The 20,691-nt window shown below is 37.9% G+C and overlaps 2 protein-coding genes and 1 long non-coding RNA gene across 4 annotated transcripts in view; all 3 read right to left on the reverse strand.

Moving 5' to 3' along the window:
* LOC103461597 (IgGFc-binding protein-like) overlaps positions 1–1,366 on the reverse strand; it is a 38,392-nt gene extending 37,026 nt beyond the window's left edge. The window contains exons 1-2 of the mRNA XM_081600152.1: positions 1,295–1,366; positions 268–291 (exon numbers count right to left, since the gene is read on the reverse strand). Coding sequence (XP_081456278.1) covers positions 268–291; positions 1,295–1,340 — 70 coding nt within the window. The 5' untranslated portion in view covers positions 1,341–1,366. The remainder of the gene's footprint in view (positions 1–267; positions 292–1,294) is intronic.
* An 11,143-nt stretch (positions 1,367–12,509) lies between these two features.
* LOC103481797 (uncharacterized) lies at positions 12,510–15,605 on the reverse strand. 2 transcript variants are annotated; one of them, XM_081600155.1, is made up of 9 exons: positions 15,292–15,605; positions 14,984–15,160; positions 14,870–14,915; positions 14,675–14,781; positions 14,519–14,608; positions 14,129–14,307; positions 13,997–14,054; positions 13,057–13,116; positions 12,510–12,979 (listed from the first exon to the last, which is right to left on the reverse strand). In XM_081600155.1, the coding sequence occupies exons 2-9, from the start codon at positions 15,152–15,154 to the stop codon at positions 12,665–12,667; spliced, it is 1,026 nt and encodes a 341-aa protein (XP_081456281.1). In that variant the 5' UTR covers positions 15,155–15,160; positions 15,292–15,605; the 3' UTR covers positions 12,510–12,664. The 2 variants fall into 2 exon arrangements, with proteins under 2 accessions (XP_081456281.1, XP_081456280.1); XM_081600154.1 differs by having other exon boundaries at positions 14,984–15,163.
* A 3,043-nt stretch (positions 15,606–18,648) lies between these two features.
* On the reverse strand, positions 18,649–20,691 carry LOC145549037 (uncharacterized). Its single transcript, XR_014084953.1, has 3 exons — positions 20,020–20,691; positions 19,424–19,538; positions 18,649–19,331 (listed from the first exon to the last, which is right to left on the reverse strand). It is a non-coding gene; the product is annotated as an uncharacterized LOC145549037 (long non-coding RNA).

Genomic DNA, 20,691 nt, shown 5'->3' on the forward strand with positions numbered 1-20,691 from the left:
CTTTAGTGGACATACTATGTTTCAACTGTAATCCAAACTGTAAAAAAATCAGTAAGATTTACAGTAAAAAAAAAAAAATACTAACACATTATAGCACTATAGAGCTCTGTTTTTTGTGGTAAAGCTTAAACAATTGCTTTAATTTGAATAACTAACATTTTCCAATACATTCAAGTAGACTTGTATATCAATTAATTAATTTGTACAAGGAGTAAAGAAAAAAATCTATAGGTAATGTCAGAGGACAGGTATAAACTTTCGACTTACCCGGATTCTGTGTTGACACTGCAGCTGTAAAAATATCAAGAAGTAAAGACAGAGGTTATTTTGTTATTTTATGTTTTACAAATTAAACATAGATAGCAAAATCACATTTTGCCTTTTGTTAAAATTCCTGCTGTTTTGTTGGACAACTACAAGAGCAGATAGAAAAATGTAATATTTAGATGCGAAGCCCAAGTTCTTTTCATATTTTGTGTTTTTTAAAAATTTGATATTAAGGTAACATATTGTGTTGAAAGAATATTGTGTCTTCTTTTAAAATATCATCTATTGTGTTAGACAATAACAAGAGCAGACATAGAATCATAGATAAAATTGACATAACGAATGTAAATGAATAATATCTGGTTTTTGTGAGTTTTAAACCATTAATTTCAGTGGATTGACTAACATTTTCCCAGTATAATAAAAAAGTACTCTTATCTATCTATTAAGTAATTACTACTACTAATAGTAATAATAATAATGATGATGATGACAATAATAATAATTGTTTAAAACATTTAAGATAGATTCATTTCAAGTAATGTCTCACTTTTTATAACTATCAGGATAGGACTGTTGTAAAATTCAAAACTTTTGATATTTCATAAATACAAGTTTTCTGTTTTCCTCTTAGGTATTTAGTAGATTAAAAATACAAAAAACATTTTCTTTCCATTTTCTTCTGCTTTATATGTTGATATAGCATCTGTCTATCTATCTATCTATCTATCTATCTATCTATCTATCTATCTATCTTTTACGTTTCTATTTTTAAGTCTAAGCCACCAACATCAAAATACCACTAAGTATAAAGCCATTATATAAAGAAAAATAACTTTTGGGAGTTTAAATGCTCTTAATCTGCAGGAATTTATTATATTTAGAAGAACCTATTTGTTATTGTTTTTGTATATTTAAATTCTACTTTTATGATTTTAATGTTCATGAAAACATGAACTGTGTTTCACATCTCTGGATAAACTAACTTAGATGCATTCATTTAAGACCGACTTGAGTAGCTACTCACCGATCACTGACAGAAACAACACAGGCAGTATGACTTGGCCTGCCATTTTTCAAAAGTCAAACCTGATTTAAAAATATCAAAAGACACAGAATAGTTCAATATTTGAATCCAAATGCTTCAAAACAATTATTTTTACCCACAGACTTATGTAAAATAAAACATTTCTGAATCAATTTTTTCCCCTTTTACTACAACAAAATGTTAGCATTTAATTTATATTTAATTGCAACAAGAAAAAAACTTTTTACCTTGTCTAAATGCCTCTCTGTGGTGAAAACATCTCGAGTGACAGCACTGGGTTGCAACAATGCTTTATAGAGGGAAAGCTGGCAAATGTCCAATATTCCTTTTATTGAAAGACTAAAACAGTTGCTTCCTCGTATTAACGCAATTTGGTGAGAAAGGTTACCTGGAACCTTTCTGGTTAAATATTGATATGAATTTGTCTGTTTTATTGGACGATTTCTATCGTTGTTGACAGACTGTAGTTTGTTATATTTTTGATATAACAGTGATTGCCTGGTAACCTGCTATATCACTTATAACAGCTTGGATAGACTACAACACCAATCAAACACCTTATCTCCATGCAGAACAATAAAAAATTAAGCATAATCATTTTCAAGTTCTTATAAGAGCCTAGCAACAAAAGTCTTGTATTAAAGCTGCTGCAGTAGGTAACTTTTATAAATTGTACTTCTTTTTTTTTTACACATTTGTTAAAACTGTTGTCCTGACAGTAGAATATGTGACAGATAAACTGTCACTGTACATCAGTAACTCTATTTTTACTGGTTTTATTAAAGTTAGACCATGTTAACAGAACAATCTAGAATTTTTACATTTGTATATCATTGAGTATATTAATGCTGTTGAATTTGATGTAATGGCTTCAGCATAGATAAATTAAAATATTTTTAATTGTTTAATATTTAGCTTAAGATTTAAAAGAAACTGGCAGGTTTACTTTGTAAAAATGCAAAGAACTATCTTCATAGTTAGATTGTTTTGTTATCATAGTTACAATCTGATTCAATGAGTTTAATCTTTGAGCTCTGTTTGTTCACAAACATATAAATAATAATAAAAACAAGCAGCGCTTAGCCCGCCAGGCCTATAATACACAAGGGGAAACCCTGAAAAAAATATAGTCACCATGTGCACCAGGATCCCTTACACAGGTTCTTTTCAAAGTTAGTCACGTTTTTCTGCTTTGCTTCCTTCCTAGGAGTTTTCTGTTTAACCCTTTTGACTGCCACACTAGTCTCATCATGACAGTTAAATGGGTTAAGAACAAAACATCTAGACTGACCTGAAACACAAGATGAATCTTTCACCTGACGCTTTTAATATGAGTTAGATAAAAGAAGTGGTAGCACATAAAACCTGGACATAATGGCTTGGATGATCAAGGGATGGAGTCATATGACATTAAGTTCTCAGAACATTGAAGCACGTTTGATGCAAAACAATGTGAATCACAAATTTTGAAAAAATTTATACTCCTACTTTTCTTTCATGAGCTGGGATTGATATGCAGGAAGTGCAGCATCTGTGGGTGAACCAGGAAGTTTTAGTATTGTGGTTGGAAAAAGGAGTGGCGCACTTTCTATTCTCTTTTATTTTTCTTTTATCAAAGTACAATTATGAGGAAAAATCCCTGTTGCAATCATGATCGGAGTCATTGTTCCTGTTGGCTTATGTCTACGAACCGTGACTGTTTATTTTATTTTCTAACTGGATGGCCAACACACGAGCTGTCAGTTCATTAAAAAGTTGTCATTCAAACCTGTTGAATCCATCGCTCTTCTGCAAAGAAGGCAACTACAATTTCCCCTACATACAGCACATATATATATATATATATATATATATATATATATTGTTATATTCGTGCTTGATAAAGACAGACGAAGTACCAAGTGTTATGTCCAGATGCTTTTATTAAAGCATCTTTCTTCAAGGTCTGCTCACCAACATGCTCACAGGTGTATCAGCATCAACTCATTAAGACTCTCTACTTCTATTGTCAAGTTCCTTACATTTATACATTCTCATGAACTCATGCTCGCCACCTGGTGGACATAAACATAATTCATTCAATCATGACATCCTCCTTTCTTTAAAGTAAGAACGTTACAAAAAGAATCCTATCAAAGAACAACATACATTGCATGAGACAGTTACCACATCAATTACAAAAAATAGACATAACTTCTTTTTTTTTCCCTTTTTTTTTTTTTTTTGTTATAAGTTCAGTCTGTCAGGTTGTTTCACCACTCTGGTAGATCTTCTCAACACAGGTAGATTATCCCCAAGACTGTCACAGGGTGTTCCAGTGATGGGTGATTCAGTCGTAGGAATAATCTGGGACTCCTTAGAAACTTCACTCGACTCCACCACAGGCTCTAATGGAGTTAACAAACTGCGCCGATTTCGTCTCAAAACTTGTCCATCTTCAGTTTTCACTTCAAATGAACGTGGTGCTACTTCTTGCAGAATAGTTGCTTTAGTTTTCCATCCCTCATCATCCCAAATTCTAACTGGATCTTTGTATGACAGTGGAGGTAGAATCTTAGTTGATCTGTCATAATATGACTTTTGTTTTACTTTCTGCTTTCTTAACTTGTACTCCAACTTTGATGAGTTCTTTGCATTTTGTTCATTACTAACATAACTTGGCAAAGTTGTACGAATCTTCCGATTCATCAAGAGTTCAGCAGGTGAAAATCCACATTGTAACGGTGAAGATCTGTAGCTCAATAAAGCCAGATACGGGTCAGAGTTACTATGTGCAGCTTTCTTCAGAAGTTGCTTAAGAATATGAACTCCTTTCTCCGCTTTTCCATTCGACTGTGGATAATGTGGACTTGATGTTACATGTTTGAAGTCATACTGTTCTGTAAACTCTTGCCATTCTCTGCCTCTAAAACATGGTCCATTATCACTCACCACAATATGTGGAATGCCATGTCTTGCAAAGATTGATTTAGCATGTGTTATGACACAGTTTGATGACATATTAGCTAATAGAGCCATTTCCGGATAGTTTGAAAAGTAATCAATGATCACTAAGTAGTTTTTTCCTTTAAAATGAAACAAATCCAGTCCTACTTTCAGCCATGGTGATGTTGGAATGTCACTTATTATCATAGGTTCTTTACTCTGTTTATTTCTAAATGTCTGACATGCATCACATTTACTGATTAGCGTCTCAATGTCCTTATTCAGTCCAGGCCAGAAGACAGATTCTCTAGCTCTTCTTTTACATTTTTCAATGCCTAGGTGACCCTCATGTATCCGTTGCAGAATATCCTGTCTTAATACTTGTGGAATCACAATTCTGTTGTTTTTCAATAACAGTCCATTCACAACACTTAGATCAGCTTTAACTTTGAAAAACTGTGAACATGAGCCTATTGGCCATCCTTCATCCATATTCTGCATGACCAACTGTAACTCTGTGTCTTTAGCTGTTACCTCAACTATTTCCTTTAACTTGCTGTCTGACACAGGCAACACAGTGGACACCATGTTCACATGACGCCGAATATCCTCTTCTGTTGAACTTACACCATTGTCTGTAGGAGCTCTGGATAGAGCATCAGCAAGAATCAGATGTTTCCCTGGAGTGTAAATCAGTGTAAAATCATACCTTTGCATCTTCATCATAAGCCTCTGAATCCTTGGTGACATCTCATTCAGGTGTTTTTGATGATTGCAACCAAGGGTCGGTGATCTGTTTCAGCTACAAAAGATGGTAGACCATACACATAGTTATGAAACCGTTCTAGTCCATAAGCCAGCCCCAAGCATTCTTTTTCTATTTGTGCATATTTGCACTCAGCTTTGGTCATGGCTCTGGACGCATAAGCCACTGGCTTCCATTGTTCATCTTCAGCTTGAAGAAGAACTGCTCCAAGTCCATCTTTTGAGGCATCTGTAGACAGTTTAATCTTTTTAGTCGGATCGTAAAAGGTAAGTACTGGTTCTGTAGTCAAATAGTTTTTTAGTTCCCTCCACTCTTGTTCATGAAGTTCTGTCCACTGGAATTGACTATCATTGGTTAAGAGTCTGCGAATGTTTGTCATCTTTGCACTCAGATTGGGAATGAATTTTCCTATAAAATTGATCATACCCATGATGCGCAAAACACCTGTTTTGTCCACAGGCTGTGGCATCTTCAAGATGGCTTTTATTTTGTTGTCATCTGGTTGAACACCTTGGGCAGACAGTTTGTCACCGAGAAACATAATTTCTTTGACAGCAAACTCACATTTATTTTTATTGAGCTTCAGTCCATTTTCTCGTATGCGCTCCATGACGCGTCTCAATCTGTCATTGTGTTCTTGAGCTGTTGATCCCCAGATGATGATGTCATCAATGTAGACTCTCACTCCTTCCAGTCCTTCAATGATCCGCTCCATCGCTCTATGGAATATTTCTGGTGCAGATTTTATTCCAAAAGGAAGTCTTAGAAAACAGTATCTTCCAAAAGGTGTGTTAAATGTACAATACTTGGTACTGCTTTCATCCAACTTCACTTGCCAAAACCCTTGTGCTGCATCTAACTTGGTGAAATAACTTGCTCCCGCAATTTCACTGATTATTTCCTCTCGAGTGGGTATTTGATAATATTCTCTCCTGATGTTCTCATTCAGATCTTTTGGATCCATACACACTCTTAATTCTCCATTCTTTTTCTTGGTAACCACAATGGAATTAACCCAATCAGTGGGCTCTTCCACTTTCTGAATGACTCTCAACCTGGTCATTTTCTCCAACTCTTTTTCAACCCCTCTCGTAATGGTACTGGAATACGACGTGCAGCATGAACTACAGGCTGAGCATTCTCTCTCAGCTGAATCTTGTATGTGTAGGGTACAGCACCTAATCCTTGAAAAATCCTAATCCTCATATTCTTGAATCATGGCATCAACAGAGTTATTAGGTTCAGTCACTTTAGTGTTTATGTGATAAACTCTTTTCACCAGTCCAAGTTCTTCACAGGATTTATCACCTAAAAGTGACTCACGATCCTCCTTTACAACTGAGAAGAACACAAGATGTTTTGTTCCTTTAACTGTCACATTAAGCTCACATGTGCCAATGCACTCAATTAATTGTCCATTATAGTCTCTTAGGCCCGATTTTACTTCTTTTATGTGAGGTTTTACTTGCATTTCTTTATATCCGACATGCTTATGAGATTAGCCTTAGCACCTGTGTCCAATCTAAACTTGATTGTAACTCCATTTATCAACAAAGGAATTGTCCATTTATCATCCCTGTCCACATACTGCACTTTTTCTGACTCATTTTCACAGTTCACAACACCAATAAAGAATGTGTCACTTAAGTCAGTTTCATCTACTAAGTTTACACGATTCCTCTTTTCTTCTTTTCTCTTCATAAAGCATTGTTTTGCGAAATGATTCTTTCCACGGCAATTCAAACACTGCTTACCATAAGCAGGACATTGTCTCACTTTATGCCGTGACCCGCAGCGCTTACAGTTGATAATGGCTTCCTCTTGCAGCTGCCTCATCTGAGCATGGCGTTTCTTCTGGCAGGACACCGCTCCCACTGCCACTGTTCCGTCACTGTACTGTGAAGTAGTTCCTGAAGAAAGTTCAGAAAATGTCCTCACTTGCTGTAGAGACAGTTCGCTTGCCCGGCACATCTTTACAGCCGTTTCCAGGGTCAGATCCACTTCTCTCAGCAGTCTCTCTCTGAGCTTCCCATCACGCACTCCAAAGACGATCTGATCTCTGACCATCGAGTCCTTCAGCAGGCCAAATTGCACGACTGAGCTTTTACTTTCAAGTCTGTCAGAAAGTTATCAAAATGTTCATGCTGGGTCTGCATCCGGGAACGAAACACGTATCTCTCATAACATTCATTCTTCTTGGGTGAACAGTGAGCGTCAAATTTACTCAGTACAACATCCAACTTTTCTTTGTCTTCCGCTTCATCAAACACAAATGTGTTGTAGACTTCCAAAGCCTGCGCTCCCGCTATGGTCAGCAACATCGCTACCTTTCTTGGCTCCGGCTTTGTCTCCAATCCCATCGCGGCGACATACAGTTGAAAGCGTTGTTTGAAAGCACGCCAGTTCTCATCCACGTTTCCCGTCAGCTTCAAGCTCTCCGGTGGTTTCAGCTCCATAGTCGGCTTCTTAGTTTACTCCTGACACCATGTTATATTCGTGCTTGATAAAGACAGACGAAGTACCAAGTGTTATGTCCAGATGCTTTTATTAAAGCATCTTTCTTCAAGGTCTGCTCACCAACATGCTCACAGGTGTATCAGCATCAACTCATTAAGACTCTCTACTTCTATTGTCAAGTTCCTTACATTTATACATTCTCATGAACTCATGCTCGCCACCTGGTGGACATAAACATAATTCATTCAATCATGACATATATATATATGAGTTTTAATGACTTATTGCATGAAAAAGCATATTCTCATGTCGTTTTGTAATTCTGTTAAGTTATACACAGGTCTTGGATCACAGCCAGAGCTGAGTGCAGTAATCTGTCCTGGACGGTTAACATGACCAGTAGATGCATCAGAGTTCCCTACCATGTGAGAGAATCCGTGTATGGTTCGTTCTTTGGTTTTTTCATTTCAAAATAAAATTGGAAAAACAAAACAAGCATGTGTTTTTCTGTTTTGTCGTTTTTAAAACGAAATTAGAAAAACGGCAATTGCAAAAATCAAAAAGAAAACGAGCTGTCAATTTAGCTTTTCATTATTTCATTGTTGACAATCGGTCTGACCCGGAAGTTCTCTCTGTCCGGTTTACACAGGGGCCGTATCACACATACACACTATGCTCCGCCCCGCACACTTTGTTTCTACACTCGTCCAAAGCGGCATGTAATTAATTAGATCATGATACTTTCACACAGATAGCCTTTAACTCCGACTTTGTTTTATATAATGGCTGCTAAATGCAGCTTCCCATTCAGTAAATATCTAAAGGGCTAGCCCGTTCAATTTTATTTTTATTTTTACCAACCTTTAATCTGCTCTGGTTTCAAAAGACGCTCAAACCGCGACTAGAACATCCCTTTAGTTTAAGTTTTTCCTTTCTGAATAGCATTAGCATACCAATTATAACCCAGTATGTCATGAACAAGCATGCGAAAAAGGTTATCCAAAATATACAATATCCTGGATAAATATTGTGTATTTATCCAAAATAAATATACAATATATTGTGTATATATATAAAAAATGTTATATACAATATACTAATAGGTAGTATCTATTTCAGGTAAATACCTGGAAATAGATACCAGAAATAGAAATCTTTTTCTGGTAGAAATTTATTTCTAACTTTATTTCTACCAGGTAGGAAATGTTGGTAATAATTTGCCAGATTATTAAAAGCTTAACTAAATAAATGTTTGCCTACGAAGGAGGATTTGGGAAAGAAAAAAAAGGTCATCATTGTGACTTTAATCTCAGAATTCAGACTTCAATCTAAAAAAACAATCAGTAGGTGTTGGTCCCTTCTCCTCTTCTGTGGTTTAACACCTCACAATATCTTTTCACATTTTTATAAGTGATGTACGACTGTCCAATTAGAAATGAAAACCTCTGTCCCCTTAATGAGACTATTTATCCATCCATCTATTTTCTTCCGCTTCATCCGGGGTCGGGTCGTGTGGTCAGCAGCTTCAGACGGGAGGCCCAGACTTCCTCTCCCAGCCACTTGTTCCAGCTCCTCTGGGGGAATCCCAGGCGTTCCCAGGCCAGTAGAGATGTAATCCCTACAGCGTGTCCCACTTATTATAATTTATTAGACTCAACTGACTAAACATAATGAACAACTTTTGAGTTGATACTTTTCATTATTTCTTAGCACTGGATTTATAAGCAAGAAACATTAAAAGAAAAAAATATTTAATTTCTATCAACTTTTATGTAATCAGAGCTTTAAACTCAAATCTTACAAAATAAACAGACAAAACATTTTCATAAAAATTTATTTATTACAACATACAAGCAGATATTCAGCCTGTGTTTGGGGAATCATAAAAAATATTCCTATAATTTATGTATACAAAAGATGAGGAGACAGTGAAGAAGATGATGTCAGGAGGAGGAAGAGGATCTCTGGGAGATTCTGGGAAGCTGCATCCAAACCTGGAGCTGAGGCCTCTCCTCCTGTATGAAACAATAAAAAATTCACACTGCACATAAGAAGCCAATCGACGGGAAGAATATTTTCACACACACAAATAATATGAATTTACAAACTACAAAAAGATCAGAGGAAGGGAATATTAATAACTGGTACTGGATGATGTCAATGTTTAGAAGATACTAACATCTTCAGAAGGATCAAACTCTGCAGAGAGGAATATTATATTTTGACACACGTATCAAACAGTATATATGTAAACACATTAAACACTTCATGTTACACTTTGAGACGCTACGATCAGATACCAAGCAGCAGAATAGACAAGGTGACTTGCCCAGACCGCGGTTAGCGGGGTGAACACACTCCACCCGGCCGCTGAGCCTGGAGCCGCCTGGAACCGCCTGGAGTCGCCTGGAACCGCCTGGCCCCGTTAGCGGAGCTACGATCCTCCGCAAACTCCGGAGTATATTTCTAACTGCACATAACTAAGTGCGTAAATGAAGCTATAATAGCTACTTTCTAGCCTAAAAACATCTTAAAACAACTTTTTGTGACACATTAATAGTGTACTTACCTCCGTTTGTCGCTGCTGGAGGCGCAGTGCAGTGGAAGCCATCTTGCTGGTCCAGAGACGAGACGGGTGTGGCTGCAGTGGAAAGCCACTCCCCGGTGCTCTGGCCTTTCAAAATAAAAAACTTAACTAAAACCTCAGGCTAACCATTTTTCTCGGTGACCAGATCTCTGGTATTATTTGTTTCTCACAGGAGCTTTACTTACATTGACTTGCGGGTGGCAGAAAATACTACAGTATAGAGCCTGAAACCAACAAGCTTGTCTCCCTGCAGCCTGCATAATGTGTGTGATACGGCCCGTCCCTGTGTAAACCGGACAGGGAGAACTTCCGGGTCAGACCGCTTGCCAAAAAATTTAATGAAAATCGAAATTGACAGCTCATTTTCTTTTTTATTTTTGCAATTTACGTTTTTCTAATTTTGTTTTAAAAACGAAAAAACAAAAAAACACATGCTTGTTTTGTTTTTTGCAATTTTATTTTGAAACGAGAAAACTAAAGAACGAACCATACACGGATTGTGAAGTCACTCACTCTTTGAAATGCCCTTCACCTATTTGTGTAAATCACTGCACAATCACACCAAAAAGGGACGCCGCATCCAGGTCCGAGCGCACCACCGGCGGTCCTCTAAGGAAAATTAAATTAAACAAATTGTTAAAATACAGTCAGTAAAAGATGTATAAAAATATAAGTGTAAATAAAATAAGAGTCCTTGTGCTCGACAGGCACGGCAAAACGAACAATCCAGCCCGAAACGGAGCGCGCAGCCGCTCCTTGCTCTGGTCTTGGGGGTGGGGCCCCCCCGCCCCCCACACGCCGGTTTCTCTTGACCGCTAAGTAAGCGGTGGCTCAGTCCGGGCAAAGCAGCAGCGTTAACTGTGTGGCGATCAGTTGAGATTCCCAAATATAAAAACAGTTTAAAACAAAGAAATAAAAACAAGATTTGTCACCGAATCCACCTACCTATCAGGCCAAGCTCTCCTCACTTGCACCCAAATGGGAACGCTCACAAATGTCGGCACTTATTGCAGGAACCACTCCACTCACGATCAAACGTGGAGGTAAATACGCCCGTACGTTTCTGCTGATAACAAGGCTCCTTATAACTACAATGTACAAGCAGTTATAAATACGCAGGCAGCCAACCTCACCTGTACTCGGCACACAGGCAGCTCAACACGGAAGCGCGGCGTGTCAACAGCGAACAACAAGTGTCAGTCTGCGGCTCACCTCAGCTTTTATACTGAGCGCCCTCTGGCGCAATTGGCTCACTTGCAAATCACCCTGCCAGCAGGTGCAGCCTCCACCTTCTTCCTGCCACAAGTACATGTAGTCGTTTCTGTTGGGTTGTGAGAGATCTCAACATTTACATCTAGAAGGACAAGAAAATGATTAAATCCAAGAATTGTTTTTTTCACCATGTTTACAGTCGAGGCTGAGAAGTTGGGAGCCACATTAGAGGCTCCGTTCCAATCCTAGTTTGGAGTTTCATTACAACTGGCATCAAACACGGTCTAGGGATTCACACTTTGCCTCCATGCCGAGACTTGGAGCCACTTGCATGTTCTCTGCCCGGCTACAGCAGAGCTGGCACAGTTTCTCATGCATGTGTCGCAGGTTTCATCTCCTTGAGTCTCGTTCTCACTTGGATTTCTTTGGCAGTCGGAGAGAGCACACCATCCTGCTTCAGACTCAAAGCAAAACAGAAACTTTACAAGGGAGACATGATTGAGGCAAGCACAAATGGACTGAAATTAAATGACTTGGTCACACAGATATTTGTTGACTGTCTGGTGACCAATTGGAGACATGTTTGTCCTTCAGAAACATACATAAAATGACGATGTTCACTTTCAATGTTAAACGCTGTAAAAATATATGCTGCACCAAACCTCTTCCTCAAAATTATTCAATGAAGCATCCTGATAGAATAAATTAAAATCAAGCCATCTTTTCTTTTTCAGTTAAAAAGTAGACAGATCGAGACTGACATTAAAACACATCGACATTAGACCAGTACGACAATGTTTTAACAGACTCTCTACAGATTCCAGAAAGTCTTTCAGAGCTTTTATTTAGACTTTAGCAGAGTAAAGAGGACAAAGATATGTTGTAAAAACTCAGAATAAAAATAAAAAATAAAACCCAAGAGATGCAAGAAATCAACCAATGAAATTCTTGGCCAAGTAAGATATGAACTGGTTTGACAGATCCACACCATCCAGTGATTACATCACTTCCTTTCTATGCAAAGGACATCAACCTTAGATTATATCCTAGAAGCACTGCTAGCAGACAAAGTCAATTCAGATTTGTGAGGCCAACAGGTGAATTCACTTCAATTTCATTTTTTTTATATTCCTGGCCCAATCAAAGATATTAAACCTGCACACAAATTGAAAATTAAAATTGAAGTCATTCCACCACAGAATAGAGTCAACACTGAGTTAGCTGAGGGCTTTTGGCAAGCTAATCAGAAGTAGCAAACTTGATTCCTAATGGTACTGGAGAACAAAAACAAGTAAAAAGCTATTTAATAATAAAAAAAACTCAATATGCATATTAAAAAAAGTTAACTCTCCCCCAAATAAAAGAGGTAATACAGCCTCCAATTCAAACAACTGGTCTAGCTTTAGCTTCTGTTAGCGATGCGTTTGGATCGTCTCAGTCCAGCCACAGGCTGCTGGAATTTCAGTGGCGCCGTCCGTTCCCTTCTCTCCCTTCCCTTTACCAGCTTCACTGGGTCTCCTTTCCCTGCTCCAGATTTCTGTTTTGACACTTCTGATACAGACTGAACCAGTTTAACACTCTTATCGTTGGTGGATTTTGGTCTCGATTTACATGCGATTTCATTAACACTCGATTTAACAGCCTTCCTTTTGTGTTGCTGATGTCTTCTTTCCCCATTTGCAGCTTGTGGCTTTTCGGGGTCTTCCTCTTTGTTTGTCTACAGAATAAAATACTGAATAAGCATTTTAAAGCATTACAACTCAACTGAGAAACAAGCCATGTAAAAGTACTCACTTCCTGCTGAAGGTGGTCTGATTTCAGGCCTGTCAATTCTCTTAGCTCCTGAAAATTCAGCTGAAAGTCAGAATGGTTTACTACAGCAGCTTAATGGAAAGGTTTTCTGCAGAGTCAGGTTACCTGCAAAACGGTTACTTTAAGCCTTTTTTATTTTATACCCCAGCTCCCATCATTTAAAACCCTCAGTCTAAATCAGAATTTATATTCAGTTTAACATGTTGCCATCCTTTAGATTCTAAAGTAGAGGTTGTTAATGAATATCAGGTGTACAAGTTATGCAAATTTCAATTTCATCATCAACTATGCACAAACAGACATCCCTCAGTGATACCACTGAGGGAGGTTCTGTGTCTCAGGATCAACACGTTCATAATCAAAATTGTGCAAATCATCTGCAGGACAAAAGACGGCAAGATAGTCGGTAAACACAGTGAAACATGTCCTGCAAGGCCACCAAGCAAGGAGGAAGTCATTAAACAAAACACAGGGCCAATTTGCAGTCCGAGTCCTCAGATAGAAACATCTTCATTTTGGAGACATTTCCAGAACCGTTTGACTCGATTTCAATGCATCTGGATGAAAAACAGGGATGCCAGTACAAGCCTAGCTGAAAGATGGATGGTGATTCAAGTCGGTGGTGTATCCTAATTTACAAAACTCTTTGGAAGATGCTTGGTTCTCATTTCTTGTCCTGTGAATAGCAGAAACCCATAACTAGGATCCACGTCCCTCCCTAGACTTTGTTTGCTGCAAAAAAAAAAAAAAAAGAGGGACGATGCAGGTCTCTGAGATCTGCTAGGTAAAAATACAATGGCCACTTATTGTTTTAATCTGTACAAGTGTAAGAGTACAGTAGAGGCACACTATAGTCAATGTTAACCATGTCAACCTCTACTACTGAAAGGGAGCAACAACCCAGTTAAAAAGCATTTCTTACCTCCTCATTGGCAACTTGCAGTTCAAGATGGCCTCTCTCTTCAGCCTCTTTCTTGCACCTTAAACATCACCAAATAATTTAATACGAGTCTCATTGTAAACATTTTACGAAGCGTTTCCTTGAAGGCATTACATTTCTGCAGCAGTTGTCTCCATCATTGCATTGACCTTTTTTTGGTCAGTTAATCTTTGGATTTCCTCCATTTTGACGACAGCCAGAAGTGACTTTGTATCCAGATGAGTGAAGTCAGAAGGTGAGGCCTCTCTCAGAACCAGTTTGGCCAAGTAGGCCAGATCGTCACTCGAAGAGATCTGAAGGGGAAAAATATGGGAATTTATTCTTCAACTTGGACAAGGACTGGTTATGTTAGAGCTCCAACTTGTCAGTCTAGAAGCTTACTTTCCAGTCGATGCATTTTAAAAATTAATGTCACAAATGAAATGTGTTAAATGCCTAAATTTTTGGACATTTTAGCAACATTCTTGTAGAGTCCGTTACACACTGTAATCCAGGAAACCTTACCAGGCTGATGGTGACCTGTGTCATCACCCTAGCCACAAGTGCAAGCTCCACGTCCATTTTCAGCAGGGCCTGAATTTCTGCCAATTCTTCCTGTGGACAGTTTCACTCATGAGGACAGTTCACCTGTAACAGACTTCTGCCAGAGACCAAAACTACCTGAAGTTTTTTTATATAGTCATCTTCTGCCTTTTTCTTGATGAAATTTAGGTCATCAGAAGTGAGATGATACCCCTTCATGCCCTTCAGCATATTATAAGGGTTCTCTAGATTTAAACACAAAGAGGCAGTGATGATGAGACCGGTCACCTTAATGTCATTTATTCCAAGAGGCACATCCAAGAGTCAACTTACGCATTTTAAGACTGCTACAACCAAGCACATCAACATCTCCATCTGCCTATGAAAAGAAAATATTTGAAATCAGTCATGACTGGTGAAGTCATGACTGTAGAACAAGCAATGCACCTTTGCGTTGCTGTTTGGCATCACAAGTTCCACGTCCTCAAAATCCAAATGTTTCTTTACACTCATCATAGGAGGAGTGCGGGGCAGGGTATGACCTGATGGGATGTGATTTGCACTCCTTAGCAACTTCAAAGAGTGACTCCTTACAACTTCAAAGAATGACTCTTCCATTTTTTTCTGCTTTTGGGGAGGAACAAAAACAACACCATCACCATCCAACTAACACCATCCAAAGTCTTTATTTATCCAAGACTTTGGATAAATACAGCAACATAAACCAAAAGTAAAACTTCACATTTTGAACTTACTGGTTCCACTAGTTGTTTGCTGAGAACTTCCACAAACCACCGTAAATAGCAGCATGACTGACTTTTTGTCAGTCAGCTATCACCTCATTATTGCTTTCAGCTGATTCAGAGCGGCCTGCTCTTCTCTTTTTGACCACCAGATGGAGGTAGAGCACAGAAAAATGAGCTAGGAACAGTACTGTGACTGAAAGTGTGTATTTTACAAAGGTAAAACTAACAACATTGCATAATCCGTGTATGGTTCGTTCTTTGGTTTTTTCGTTTCAAAATAAAATTGCAAAAACAAAACAAGCATGTTTTTTGTTTGTTTTTTCGTTTTTGAAACGAAATTATAAAAATGGCAATTGCAAAAAGAAAAAGAGCTGTCAATTTCGATTTTCATTATTTCATTATTGACAGTCAGTCTGACTTTTCTTTTTTGTACAACATAAGCCCTCTGGTCACCTTGTTACCTTTGACCTTTTGCCCGTGACGCATGACGCAGTTGCCTCTCGCGCAGTGAGATAAGGCGGCTAACTGGAGCTAAACGTAGCGAACGTTCCAGATTATAGAACAGTTTTTGGTGAATTATATAAAAAAAACGTTTTGGTGAATAAAGTGGAGTAAACTTGCTGCTTGTCAGATGATGGAAAACGTTGAAGTGTCGTTTCTGCTTCAGCTTGGAGTCGCGGTTTAAGCAGAGAGGTAATGAAATACAACTGACACTGACAGGCCTCTGCGTCTGCCTTTCGGGAGGAGACAGCCAGGTGAGGAGAAACTGTTCTTATCTATCGATTCAGTATTTTTATCATACAGACATTAGGCTGTTGTTGTTGTGATATTAACTAGCTGCTAGCTAACGATTTTGCTAGCAAAGCAAGATAACTAAAAAGCTTCTCCCCTGTACCGTTAATAATATCAGTAATTCTTCAGTATTGCTTATGCAATAAGGGCACATCGCCCGTCCAAAACCGATCATCTCCAAAATGGATATATGTCCGCACTGCAAAAAGTCCCCTTTCAAAAACAAGGAAAAAAAGTACAAAAATAGGGTATAATTTTCTTAAAATAAGAAAAATTATCTGCCAACAGAACAAGAAAATTTATCTTGTCAAGATTTTCTAAAACAAGAAAAAATATCTAACCAAGATAAACCTACATCTTAAAATTAGTGTATTTGTACTTAAAAAACAAGCCAATTTTACTTATACGAGTAAGATATATTATCTTATTTTAAGAAAAATTATCTCAAGTAAAGAAAATGTTACTTGACACTGAATTTCTTGAAATAGCGTAAAATTTTCTTATTTTAAGAAAAATGTTCTATGTATTAAGAAAATAAATCTCATATATTCTATTTGTATTAGTAAAATTGGCTTGTTTTAAGTACAAATACACTAATTTTAAGATATTGTAGGTTTATCTTGGTTAGATATTTTTTCTTGTTTTGGAAAATCTTGACAAGATAAATTTTCTTGTTCTGTAGGCAGATAATTTTTCTTATTTTAAGAAAATTATACCCTATTTTTGTACTTTTTTTTTCTTGGTTTTGAAAGGGGACTTTTTGCAGTGATATACCTAAATCTAGTTTATTTTTATTGTTGCATAGGATTAAAATATATATTTTGTCACAGCTTTACTCAGTTGGTTTAATAGTTAAAATACAAGAAAAGTAAAAAACCAAGACTCATAACCAGTTTACAGGAAAGCATAGAAATTGACTCATTTATCTCCTTCCTGGCTATCAGCAATATGGGCTGCTGAGGCTGTGCTGCTGTTGGTGTCGAGCTCAGTTACACAAAAAAAGCTGGAAGACATTACGTTCTGTCTATTGTTTACGTTTCCGCACCGTACAGAACAAATGTGTTCGAGTGGGTTGTTTACAACCCATCAAGTATGGAGCGGCAGCGTCATTTCTTTGGGATCATCCTTTATTCTATTTTTATGCTAACGTGTAAAATTATTAAACTAAAATTATTTATTTGTAGCTCTTTTCCAAGCAGGCAAAATTTCTTGTCAATTTACAACAGCAGCAGCAGCAAATGTTTGTCAGTTACATTTAATTTTTTTTTGAAGATATTTTTAGTCAAGTATAATTCTAAATTTTAAACCCGATAGAATGATGAAAACCCCTACTTAAATTAATGATTTTAACATAACATTGTCAATCTAAACTTAATATTCAGCCATTAAAATCCGTGGTTTTAATCCCTAGCCTCCTGAAATATACCCTTCTTAAGTCCGTTATGGCGCCTCGAATGATTAAGTGATGGAGTTGCAAAGGGTTAATAGTTTGAGACATGCAGAACTGATTTGACTGTTTCCATAGCAATGATCAGAAGCAAGATATTCCCCCAGAACTACAGTGAGCTCATTGTAGCTATGACCTCATCAATGACATAGATCAAAGAACATCTGAGGTTATGAATGCTTGGGTCTCAAAACAGGAGGTTATATCCAAGTATCTCTTTTAGCAATAGCACCGTGTTTGACATTTTCATAATGCAACACATCGGATTTACCACAATGTTTTTTCCCCTGACGTTCGGAGCTGGCTATTTGATCACGACAGGAGTGAGAAAACTTTTTAACAAGGTACTGCCTGGGATCACTTTCGACATAAGCAGTTACAAGGACGAGAATGAGTATGACGAATTTGATGAGTACCTTTTCAAGCCTTCCCCAACTGTCAAGCAAGCTGCCCCGGCTGGGGCAGAACAGACGTCCTCGGCTGAGGACGTCTGTTCTGACAATAAAGGGCAGACGTCCTCGGCTGAGGGCGTCTGCTCTGACAATAAAGGGCAGACGTCCTCGGCTGAGGGCGTCTGCTCTAAAAAATTAACTGGTATTTTGAAGGAAGGGAAAGGAGAAAAGAAAATCCACCGCGTTCAATTTGCTGATCCGCCAGAAACGTTTTGTCCGTCTTGTTGTCCGTCTTGTTGTCCGTCATCTTGACGGACAACAAGATGGGCATCAGGGGGAGTGCAACAGATGTTGCACTCCCCCTGATTTTTAGAATGGCAGAGAACTTAGCCAGATAGCACCGGGATCTACACCGGGGTCTACACTAGGAGAGACCCCGGTAGAAGGGAACGATGTATCCAAAATTTCTAAAGAGCAGACTTCCTCGGGCAAGAAAAAAGGACTTACGTGTGCAATTCGCCGATCAGCACAAAGATAGAAATTCTTGTGGCCATAGTGGGAGTTTTCAGTCAGCTCTGACAAAAAAGCAGTTTGGAGCAGAAAGGAAAAAGACAAAACTAGAAGAGAAGAGGAAAGACGGATCTGCTGTGTGAGCTGAATATTACAGTGTTTGCAGCGATTCTTCTGTTCATCGATAGAGAAAATTCATCAGAGATCGTCTGACTGCCGCTGCTGGATAAATATTCAACATCACTAAGTAGTAGAAAAAAAGAAAACAGATCGACCATCAACTCAGAAATCCGGGATCATAGAGCCGTTAGCGGTTGAGATTCGTTAGCCACTAACGGTCTCACCTCACTTTGCGAGGAAAAAGACAACAATCAAGAGAAGTTTTTTCTGAGTTGAATATTTGGACATAGCATTAAGAGACGGAAAGATTCTGGTTTAAGCGCAGTGCTAATGTTTATTCAGTAATTGTTGCTATAATTATCAGCGAAGGCGGCGGGGAATTTCGGAAAGAACCAACCGTTAAACATTGTATCAAAGTGAGGACGCCTGAGAGCCTTTAGCCAGACTTGATATTTATTTTTATTATCATTAATAAGTGCTCCCCTGAACACAGCGGTGGTTATTTAGTTAATTTTAAACTCCTGCTCTGCTAGTTATTTTGGTAATGGAACCGAAATGCACAGAATTGCGCAGCATCTTGTTGAAACAATAATCACTGAGATTATTATTGTTGGGTCATTAATTTGAACACACGGTGGCCCCACACACGGATGCTGAAAGTGTAGTAGCTATGATGTCCTCCTTTCAGAAGATCAGGGCAGGCATGGTTCCAATGGCCAGTAGAAAGTTGGTTTCACGATCACCACAGAGCTGAAAAGTGGTCTTGTTTGAAATTGTTGGGTCATCTGCTAATTGGAGCACAGACAGAAAAACAATCACAAAAAAACACGTTTTAGGGACTAATCAGTGTAATGATGAATCGGTATCATAAATTTATTACCTCAAGAATGTGAAGGACGTCGTCACTTGCAATTCCCAAAGTTTCTTGTAGATGGTGCAATACGTGATTGACGATGTGTCTGGCATAACCTTCACCATGGCAACAGTTTGGTTTACTTGAAAAATAAAACAAGTCTTATTTTAGTTTATGTGCTCATGAATTCAAGATGGCAAGAAAGTTATTTTAATTAAATCAAACAAGGACTACTTAAATTCACCAATCAAAAATAGTGTTTAAAATATCCTGGTAACAGTGTGGAATATCTAACCTAGGCTTTTAGACTCATAGCATTTAAGTTTTTAAATTACAGCACATCAAACACCCTCAGTTAGTGAAATACTAGGCGGAATTGCCCTTTAGCCATTTCCCGAATCAGAAGCTACGAATGAGAAGCCACCTTAGCTGTGTTAAAAAACGGAAGCTACCAAGAACTCGTGTCGATATTATTTTTAAGCCACAGTTATTGTGGTTAATAACTGTTCAAAGCTCATATTCACAAGAGCGGCTCTTTAACCGCGGATGAAAATTGGCATTTCACGGCATGCTAACTAGCTTCAGTTAGCTTATCTTAGAAAGACAGACAACTTTAAACTTACCTCTCAGTACAGCAGCTGTAGGATCTATACACGTAAAAAAGTCCTCCATCGTCATTCATGTCCAACCAAGATTAGAGAATTTGCCAAAAGAAAATCTTATAAAAGTACAGTAGATAAAAGCTTAGTTAGGCTGTTACAACTGAATTAACCGTTAATGAGGGCAGTTAAATGATCTCTGGCATTGCCGTTAGTGATGTGCGGATTGATACTGAAATATCGATTCTTCCGATACCAGAACTTAATTCTTTAAAATCTATTGTCAGATCCAAGGATCAATACTTTCAACACTTTAGTAATTTGAGATAATGTAGATTAACTAGAGTACGTTAGAAAGTAACTTAATTATTGAGATCTTGCCTAAATGAAACGTTGTTAATGGGAACTACTTTTTCTTCCGCTTGGTAAGTATGTAATGTGTAAGGACGTAATGCCCAAGCGCAGCGTGCTGCTGACGCTCACTCACTCAGAAATGGACATGTTGACAGATTATAAAAAAAGTGACATGGAGCTATTTCAGCTGTCATTTTATAGTAGTTTTAATAATTAAACAAGGATGTATTTAGTAGGGTTATTACTTTACTAATTTTCTTTTTTTTAGTTTGCAACTCGATTTTCACATATTTTGTATATTTCAGCTGAATTAAAAAAGCTTATAGTAAACGAGATTGTTGT

Source organism: Poecilia reticulata, chromosome 19 (genome assembly GCF_904066995.2).
Source record: "Poecilia reticulata chromosome 19, P_reticulata-male-v2, whole genome shotgun sequence".
Lineage (NCBI taxonomy): Eukaryota > Metazoa > Chordata > Actinopteri > Cyprinodontiformes > Poeciliidae > Poecilia > Poecilia reticulata.

Coding starts and splice junctions, on each gene's coding strand:
- LOC103481797 (XM_081600155.1), bottom strand. CDS start 15,154: ATGGAAGAGTCATTCTTTGAAGTTGTAAGGAGTCACTCTTTGAAGTTG. Junction 14,916..14,983: donor TGCCAAACAGCAACGCAAAG/GTGCATTGCTTG, acceptor TTCTTTTCATAG/GCAGATGGAGATGTTGATGT. Junction 14,782..14,869: donor TTGTAGCAGTCTTAAAATGC/GTAAGTTGACTC, acceptor GTTTAAATCTAG/AGAACCCTTATAATATGCTG.